Source organism: Ornithodoros turicata, chromosome 2, assembly GCF_037126465.1.
Source record: "Ornithodoros turicata isolate Travis chromosome 2, ASM3712646v1, whole genome shotgun sequence".
NCBI lineage: Eukaryota > Metazoa > Arthropoda > Arachnida > Ixodida > Argasidae > Ornithodoros > Ornithodoros turicata.
In genome coordinates this window covers 29,852,752-29,863,132 of record NC_088202.1, presented here as the reverse complement: position 1 = coordinate 29,863,132, position 10,381 = coordinate 29,852,752, and the positions used below count along the sequence as shown (strand labels likewise).

Below are 10,381 nucleotides of genomic sequence, written 5' to 3'. Positions count from 1 at the left end.
AATGGCTTGCTGTAGGCTGCGTGCGTCGCGCGATGCCCGATCGTCTTTATACACACTGTCGCGGTGGCACTATCAGTTTCTGACCGCAAATCTTACAGTTTTAGAGGGGTTACATATAATGAACCGTATTCTACTGAATTCCAAAGCAATATTGGAATATTCCGAGTCGCAATGAATCAGACAGCATAGACCATTAGCAGCCTGACGGTCGGCAGTGTATCGGCCCGACAGGACAGTGCGAGCTGCCATATTAAATACTCCCAAAGCAAAGAAACACTACAGGACAAGACTAGGACAGGACAGGATGAAGTTTCCGTCTTGTCTTTTGTGCTCATTTCCTTTAGTGTTCCCTTGCATTGAATGTTTTAGCGATTTTAAGCTATTCCATTCCTCTGATTGTCTCATTAGGGTACCTGACCCACTATGAGGCGTCAGGTGTTGGACCGCCAAGCCTCGCTGATGGGCCATTGGGTTCTCTTGTGGGGCCACTACGTCCACCTGATGGACTGTTAGATGCCCTTTGTCGTACCGCCAGGGGCCCTGACGTACAGTCAATAAAGCCCACCTGACGCACTCTGGGACAGCATTTGTTGGACCGCTAACAGTCGTGTCGAACCACTAAGAGTTGCTAAAGGGCCGTCAAGCTGGCTTGATGGTCCATTAAAATATTCTGATAGACAATTCGAATTCCTGATGGAGTCTTGTCGGATTTTTCGATCGGTGCCTCACTCATGAAGTTTTCCTTCATATCTCGTTCCCGCAATGGCATCCATAATGTGAAACAAGCATCAGAACAACGCATGTGATCGGCGGCTGCCAGCGCACGTGGTTTTGTTTTGCCAACGACCGGTTGCGACATCTGGCGGACATTTAGTCAAAGACAAGCTCTGACGTGGATTGCTTGCAAAGAGTTAGTCGTCACATTACGCATGTCCAAGATATAGGTGCCTACTCCTACATTCAATGGAGACAAAATGATTCAAACCTCGTTAATATGACCGAGGCCGTTCCCGCGATTTGCGATATTAACGAGCAACATGGATGCTACTCCAGGTAAGCACACTGTTTGGCTCTGTCTCCTTTATTGAAGACGCAGGTATTGCACGCACAATTCGATTTATTTATATATTTTATTTTATATATATTTATTATATATTATATTTATAATATATATTTTATATTATATTTTACCAACACTTATTATTTACAACCTTGCAATTTATCGACGAAAGAAATCTGTTAAAAGTGTTTGTTTAGAAAAACTGTCAATATGTAGCTTTTCCTCTGACTCATTTGCACGTGCGATGGCGAATACATACAGGGCGTACGTCAACCCTGGGCCACTGGACATGTGGGTCAGGAGGATGACTCGGTAGAAGCGGAGTAGTCACTTCGACATTTACCGCGCGTATGTTTTTCAGAGACCACTGGTCTTTGGGTCAGGAGCATGACTCGGTCTGTTGTGGACGGTCATAATAACGGGGGAAGAATACATGTGTTTTCCACAGCTCGTCCCCCGAAATGTTGGTCATAGTCGCATTATCGAGGCGTCATAATAACGAGGGGCCTTTACACAGGACCTCCATTGGGAACAAACGGTGCCCCAGAAAAGTGGTCATAAAGTAAGTATGCCATATTAACGTGAGTCGACTGTAATTAGGAATGATGGTTGCCTGCGAGCGAACAGTGAACTGTGTGTTGACCTAGTCTTCCACCCAACTTCAAATGTCTAAATCCACTTCAGATCCACTTGATGAGACAAACTGGCAAAAACGGTAGAAAGGATGCAAAATGGCAAATGGCTTAGAATATTTACATATTTTGAAGCGCATATGGTAGTAGTTTAACTGGCATATCACCAGCAACGAGGTGTGCCTTTGGAGGCCCGAACACGATACAGGTGTCTACTACTCGGTCCTAACTTCGCTGTTTGTGTCGCTCGCGTGGTTGAGTAGTGAACACGAAAGTCAAGACATTTCGAGCAGAGTCCTAGCACCGGCTCGGCAAGTCGACATAGTTTCGTACGAAGCCCGCCGTGGAACTATGGTCCTCTCGAGCAACATGATGCCTCATTATAGACCCGCCTATTCGTGGAATTTGGCTGTGAAGTGGTACAGCCACGAAACCTAAGGAGGTCTCTCTACCGCGGTATGTACAGTGGTGATTTGCAAATTTCGGCCATGATAGGACAATATTGTAATGTCTGTTCGTTGAGGGTCGTCGCGTTTTTCGTGCAGCGGTCTTGTCTCGGTAATGCAGCACAGAATCCCGCGAGTTGCCTAGCATCTGCTTGTGTTGTTTCTCGCATGTGGGCTCCACTACTCGGGAGAGTATACAGGATGTTCGCTGTAACGTATCCAGAAATTATATTTAAAGCCACCGATAAAAGAAAAGCAAGTGGTACTTTTCTGCCACTTAAGTAACAGGTACTGCTTCACTAGTAGCACCTGTTCCTTAGTGAAGTAGCTGAAAAGTAGCGCTCGTTTCTTTTATCGCTCGCTTTAAATAAAATTTCTGTACACGTTAGAGCAAATACCCTGTATAGTACATAGTACAGTAGTTCAGAGTGGTTCATGCGATTAGCACCAAATAGCTAAGTAACAGCAAGAGTACTCGAGTAACGAAGCCCTTTTTAGTTTTTATATAGTGCATACGTTGCAGTATATGTGGTTACGTACATCGTAAACCAAATCGTACAAACCAAACCACCATTACAAGCCGAAAGGTGTACGGAACATTAAAAATAATGGAAAAGTCAGATTTCCAGGAAACCGTTCTCGCGATATTCAACTACGAGATATCCGATTGTGGCCACCACCAGCATTGTCATGAGTACTACTATCTTGACGTACAGGCGAAGTGTACTTTGCACCGAAAACATGACGATGAAGCCCATGGACTCCCACAGCCTGTAGTTGGAAAATGCTGCATTTCTTCTACGGGAGAATAGAACGCCGTACAACGCTGGAAAGGAACACAGAAAGGCTTAAAATATTGCACTAATGATACTGAGCATTACACAGTACTGGTGTCTGGGCGTATTTTTGGGCCATAAAGGACACATATGAGCAATTTCCTATCGAAATTGCTTGGTCCCAGGCCCAATCCAGCCAAGCAACGCTCTGCGCTCAAAGCTCTTCTGACATTTCTGGACACCATCGGACTTCGATCGTTATTGTGAAGGAGCTCGTTATTTTATTCCCCACATTCCCACAAGCAAAGTTGTTGTTGTTACTGGTGCCTGGTGTGCCGTAGAATTCAACTGCAGAAACGACATCTATGCTGCCCTCATGGCTTTTTTTTTATAAAAATTCTGTAAAAAAAAAAAAAAGTATGTAACACGTGCAATTCTCGCTTGCCCAAGAAGGCACCAAAGACGAAGAGCTTATTTGCGGCGAACAATTTTCATGCAATGTCACTGCCCTTCTTGCAAATTTCAGTATTTGCAAATTAGTAGAGTTCAAATTGCGTTTCTCACTTTTTCAAGAATCGATGAAACGCTCCTATATAGTTACGAAACTTTTAACGTTACGAGTTTTAAAATTCATGATGGGCTCCTACTTTACGGCTGTTTTTTCTTCCATGTCGACGTCGGCAGACACTCTAACGTATTTCTATCAGGGAGCTTCATTACTGGCCTGTACACACTCTAAATCGTTTTACACCTTAAAGGGTGTAAATCAAAATGTTCATGGCGCACACCTTTTAATGTGTATTTTGACACCTTCATATGGCAATTGGGGTGTAAAGGGTGTAACGCCGAATAAACTGTTGGGTTTGTGGCAATATGCTGGTACCTGTGTTTTCACAATTACCAGCATATTGCGTATAATCACATTGAGGTCCATATACGTATGCACATCAAGGTGACTAAATATGTGTGTAAACATGCACAGCCGACATACAGACAATCATGTATGGCGTGGCAGCTGTGCATGGCAATGAAGCATGGCAGCTGTATATAGCTTTTCGTGAAACTGTAGAACTTCTCATGAGCAGGCACCTCCCCCATATGCATGTTCATTGTTTAGAACGCTGCATTTATTCGCTGCATATTTGTTCAAGGCTTTGCAGTGTTGTACCCACAGATATCTAACCCAGGGATTATCAACTGCACTTTTCACATGCACGGTCATGAATGTAACTCTGAATTGCTTCTGGGGCATGTAGAAGTAGTATCTCCTTGGAACCATTAGTAGATGTGGCATTTCTCATGAAGGGCTGCGACCACACATACATTTTATAAAATTGATGTCTTCTGGCTAATGAAAGGGTTATGTTCTTAAAACGTTGATTTTTTTCTAGCAACATCTTTAAAATGCCGGTGTTTCCCTTCGAAACGCATACAACCACACATATAGGAAAGGACCAAACATCCTGATGAGTCGTGGATAATGAACAACGTAGCAATATGCTGGTAACTGTGTTTTCAAAATTACCAGCATATTGCGTATAATCACATTGAGGTCCATATATGTATGCACATCAAGGTGACTAAATATGTGTGTAAACATGCACAGCCCACATACAGAGAATCATGTATGGCGTGGCAGCTGTGCATGGCAATGAAGCATGGCAGCTGTATATAGCTTTTCGTGAAACTGTAGAACTTCTCATGAGCAGGCACCTCCCCCATATGCATGTTCATTATTTAGAACGCTGCATTTATTCGCTGGATATTTCTTCAAGGCTTTGCAGTGTTGTACCCACAGATGTAAAATGCATTACGTTGTTCATTATCCACGACTCATCAGGATGTTTGGTCTTTCCTATATGTGTGGTTGTATGCGTTTCGAAGGGAAACACCAGCATTTTAAAGATGTTGCTAGAAAAAAATAGACGTTTTAAGAACATAACCCTTTCATTAGCCAGAAGACATCAATTTTATCAAATGTATGTGTGGTCGCAGCCCTTCATGAGAAATGCCACATCTACTAATGGTTCCAAGGAGATACTACTTCAACATGTCCCAGAAGCAATTCAGAGTTACATTAATGACCGTGTTATTCACGCAGAATCTATAGTCTATGTGAAAAGTGCAGTTGATAATGATAACACATTTGCTATTGGCTTGCCAAAGAATCTTCCGAGGAAGACTTACCCGTGTTCATTGAGATTGCAGGCATACATGTTATTAACTCTGATACCATTTTTCTCATACAAACATTAACTACAGTTGAGTATGATGAGCACTATCATGTATTTGTTCTGTCTTGCAATGAGCAGCAAAGTGTTTTAAGAAATTTAAGCACTATCTCAACAGATCTTCTAAATCTGCATGCATTCCAGATGGCAGACGTGTTGTAAATCCAGGGCATGCACTTTTGTAATGTAACTTCCTGCTCCCTGTTGTTGTATATATTTACTTTTGTTCATGTGAACGAAAACAGTTGTAGGGTGTGAAAGGGGTGTGATCGTTGTTAATACACCTATTTTACACCTTTAAAGGTGTGAAACGATTTAGAGTGCACGACAGCTTATTTCGGGATAAGGCTACGCATTAAAGTAGTACAGAGGGCCATCCAAAATATTTTCAGTTTAAGACATCTGATGAAAGTATATGCGTCTATTTGCCGAAGAGCACAATAGGCTTTGATGCATGCAGTTTTTCCCAGAAAAAAAAAAAAACGTACAGAGAGCCGCCATAATGCACTCTCGACTTGCCACCCGGGGTGTAACACGAAGGAGAGGGACGACATATGACGTCATAACGTCTGCGCGGTCAGTCGAGGTCAGCCCCTGTCTTTCCTTTGTGCGTTGGTACAGTTCGTTGGTGCAGTTGGTAAACCTGTTCCCTCTGGGGAGGGGGGGGGGCAGGAATTGAAAGGGTGACCGTGAGCATGGAGGATTTCAATGTCACGCGGGAGTTTCGCTGTGGGTAATGCTTCTTCATAGCCCTGAACAGCTGACTAGCAAACGATACTCGGAACCAATCAGCGAGCCCGGACGGTGCAGAGTCTGCGCAAGATCGTATACTGGTACTGCTCTCCACCACCGTTGCGCACGGGCGCTTTTTGCGGCGTACTTTAAATTCAATTTCCACAGTAATTATGGCTCTGTGAGGTGAATTACTTCTCATGGTGCATTTTACTGACTTACTTAACAGTTCTATAGACAGAAAACAGGGTGCTAAAAATGACTTCCGTGCTACTTTAATGCAGTAAAACCTCTGACATGAACACCCACCGGACCAGGGTTCATGCCCGAACAACAGCAGCAAGTTGGGTTAGTTAGTACGTACTGAACATGATGGTAGCGCGCCAAACAGTAGACGTGGAACAGAACAACAAGAATGGGACAGCACACACCATGATGTGCGCTGTCCCCTTCTTGTTCTGTTCTGTTCTGTTCTGTGTGGAACACGATGTTCAGTTCCACGTCTACTGTTTGGCGCGCTACCATCATGTTCGGTTCATGCCCGCTGAAGGGAGATGTCCGTACCCGAGAGGTATTTAGGGAAGAGCACTGAATCATGCTTGGGGAATATTCAGCTGTTTCCGGTAGAGGAGTATTCGCCCAAGAGGTGAACTATGTAATGGAAGATGTTTCACTGTACAAAGAGAGGTGGGCTCCCTACCATTAAGTTGAGTTTGCCAGGAACTGTCAGCTATACCCCAGATGATGGCGATGACGAAGTAGTTGTGAGACTCCGTAGGTGTTGGATGCCACTTCAGCATCGCGATCATCGCGGCAGAGTTCATTAGAGCTGCCATCAACATCAGGGGGATGCGCCCCACGATCTTCACCATGAACCCGAATGTCACTGAGCCAAGGGAGTCAGCCACACCGTACCATACCATCACAAATCCAACGTAGGGCACGCCCCAGGAACAACTGATGAATGCCTGAGTGTAGTCGCTCCAAATAAACGCTTGCTGCAGACCGCTGTACACCGTCACGGGGATTAGTAGTAGTTGATTGAGATTGCCCATCTGGCCTACGCTCTCCACGAGAATTTGTATTGGGGGATTTGCAATACGAACTTCGCGTGCTGTCGGATCCAAGAAAAGCAGCAACAAGGCGATAGCAAACACAACAATGCACGAGTACAGAGCAGCGAGCATGAAACGTTTGTCTTCTGCGGCGTGACTTAGTAGGGTCTGCTCAAAAAATAAGTCCCGCGTCGGGTGGAAAGAAGCACCGCAGAACTCTGTGAATGAAGGTGAGACGGTCGCTGAATTATTCGATGGTCGGAGAATCATGTAGGAGATCAGGTTCCCCCAGACCTGAGATGTTTGGAAGACCATAAAGAAGAGACCAAAGAATCCCGTTACAATCGGAGTGGCGTCCTTAAGGTCTTCGAGATCGGCGTATTTTTGGGCCATAAAGGACACATATGAGCATTTTGCAGTCCAGAGGGGTGCACCTCCCATGCCCAGGATGAAAGACGCTGGCAGGAGGGTTATCCACATTGGCTTCATGTTGGCGAGGAAATAGGTCAGGTACATAACCATTGATGCTGCCATTGTGTACTTGAGACCCAGGCGCTGGATCATATAGCTCGGCAAGAACATGCAAGATACGACTAGAGCGACATATGTGGTGGCCAAGGAGGTGGTTCCGAGTCCTCCGACGGCATTGATGCTACTCTGGAGGATTTGCAGGGACTGGTAGGCGATGAATAGCAAGAGGAATCCCATGCTGACTACAAAAAGGTTGAAATATATTTTTCCCTTGATGTTGAGTTTCTTCTGTTCAGGTGTCATCTGCAGGTCGCGTGGAGGCCCTTCTATTTGTGGTAGTCCCTCGTCCCTCATCGGAATGTCAGTCATCTAAAAAAATGCGAAATTGCTTCATGGGCCTATTTCACATTCGCGTACTATATTGAGAGCTCTACAGCGAACCACCCACAGCGCACGCCAAAACACTCTCGTGGGCAGCACAGAGGATCAAGAACCGTCTTGGGGGGGGGGGGGGGGGTCGACGAGTTCGCACAGTGTATCATGTGGTCCCCACTCCCTTCCACTCCCACTGGCCAGAGCCCATGTTTCGCCGCGCATTATGTCGAGCACTAGCGCTCTGCCGTAAAATCGACTTTCCATTGGAATGCGTCTCTTCTTGTCGTAGCTGCTACGGAATATCTTGTGGCTGCGGCCCAGGATACTTCTCGCCGTTAGCAGTGCACGAGAAGACATGACGTTGAGCACTTGTACTTACGCTGCAGCTAAAATCAATGACGTTTTTCGCGTCTTCCGCTTTAGTGTTCTGTGGAATATGGCTGGTAAGAATACACGGAATGGTGCGTTTTGCATTTCTCCCACTATATTCGTCCACAGTAACTGTCGCGTTCTCGTCTCTAGAGCAGCCGAGACTAGTTTTCCAAAGGCTGTCTCCATCTTTTTTTCACTTTCAAACATATGCGTGAGAATAAAAAATAAAACGAGATACAGCAGAAAGAGATAGAGAAAGACTCTGCCAGTATTTTGTGTGACCTTATGGACCGGAAGACTCCTTCTGATTTCGTAGGAGTTTTAATGGTACTTGAGGGCTGTTATCGGACACGGCTTGCGCGGTTCACATGAGTCGGCAGCTAAAACCTTTGTCATGTGGTTCGGTTTCGGATTGCAAATGATATTTCTAGGTAAAGGGATCCGTACTTGGAATAAAACGTATCTCCATAACGCCTAGTATTATTTGTCAAGAAAGCCGAAATTTATTATCCCAAAATCCCGGAATTTGGCCTCGCCAAATTCCGGGATTTCGGGATGAATCCCGTCATGATTCAATGTCATGATGAATGTCATGTATTATGGCGAAATCCCGAGATATCGGGATCGAGGTAACCGAACTATATTCGAGCGAATGTCGGCGTGGACACCCTCGCTGTTCTCCGTCCGTCGTTCCCCGCTCCAAGCGCGCCCGCTCGTTAGTGGGAACGTGGCCTAACAGTTTTGAAAAAGATCTATTTTCGTACTACTCTGAGTGGTCTGGGCATAGCAACTGCTATGATTACTGCTATTGTTAATTGAAGTTCGATTTTATACTGCAAATGTGTGTACAAAACTACGGCCGTATGCAAGATGGATTTGAGGAAGGTGCGGAGAGGAACAGCTGTAAAACTTGGCAGAACTTGGATAGTTTGTGAGGCTAGGTAAAAAAAAAGATACGTTAAAAGCTGTCATGGCAGTGACAAATTGTAGCTAGGCACACAAGTTTCATATTGGTGCGTTACATACCGGGAGGAATCTGGACTAGTCCTGGGTTCCATTATACCAAATGAACCTTTTTCCATACGCGTCGCATCATAGAGGCTCTCCAGCGAACCGCGCTAGGAGCGCGTCAGAACAACTCCACGAGGGTAGCACAAGGGACTAAAACTGCGCCGTTCGTGCGGTTTCCTCACTGACCCTCACTTCTGTCATCCCCATACTGCGCCATCTAATGAAGACGGAGATAACCCTCTCTGGCGCTTCAAGGTCATGCGCATGCGCGTAAGCCGTTGTGGAAAAGTTGACGTAAAATGGCTCGTACCTTCGCTCCACCAGCGTACGTACAGTGCTGGACAAAAGTTTACGGAACAGGCTCCAGCGCATTCCTTCCTCAGAGCGACACGCTAGCAGCGAACGGGACCGTAAGGACTTATACACATGTGCCTAGGTAACCCAGTCACCTGTTCGCTGCTAGCCTGTCGCTCTGAGGGAGGAATGCGCGGGAGCGTGTTCCGTAAACTTTTGTCCAGCACTGTACGTGCGCCATTCATGTAACCTGTCGAATTATATGTGCCTACTCACAACTTATGTCTTTGATGCTTTACCAACGATAGCTGCTCGACAACCCCTACATATGAAACGACAGCCGTTCACTGTTCTAAGCGTAAATCCGCACTAATTCCTTTTGGTTATTGGTGATGATTCAGTTCAGTATTTTGAGTGCGCTGCAAAATTTTAGTGCCAGGTAAAATACAACGAATCATCAACTGTGCGTTTTGAGCCGAAAACTTACTTTGTCCACGATAGCGTCCGAGGTACTAAGAATCACTGGCGTCGGCGATCTTCTTCTTCTTCTGCAATCCATAACCCGCGCATTCGCCTGGAGCTCGCGTTCTGCTGCTTCTTCTTCTTCCTCTTCGTCCAGTGGCCTTGATCCTTGATCGTCACTAGGGATGTCGCGAACCGGCCGCGGTTCGAGTTCGCACAGGTTCGAAGAAAAACGAACTTTTTTAAAAAGTTCGTCGAACAGTTCGAATAAAGTTCGACAGGTCTGCGCATGCGCGACTCCCAAATACTTGTTACTTGACTCAAATACTTGACTCGCAAATAATTGTTATTTAAATTATTATCACCTTAGGGACACGACGAAAACGTTTCTGCTAGGCTCAGGAACCGTATACTGCACACATAGCATGACATTGCAACAATTGCAACAATATTGCAGTTGACAT

The 10,381-nt window shown here is 45.4% G+C and overlaps 1 protein-coding gene across 1 annotated transcript; it reads right to left on the bottom strand.

Annotated features, from left to right (window-relative positions):
* Positions 1-2,613: 2,613 nt before the first annotated feature.
* Positions 2,614-10,040, bottom strand: LOC135383289 (protein unc-93 homolog A-like). The gene is made up of 3 exons (XM_064612811.1): positions 9,943-10,040; positions 6,578-7,772; positions 2,614-2,964 (listed from the first exon to the last, which is right to left on the bottom strand). The coding sequence occupies exons 1-3, from the start codon at positions 10,012-10,014 to the stop codon at positions 2,756-2,758; spliced, it is 1,476 nt and encodes a 491-aa protein (XP_064468881.1). The 5' UTR covers positions 10,015-10,040; the 3' UTR covers positions 2,614-2,755.
* Positions 10,041-10,381: the final 341 nt, after the last annotated feature.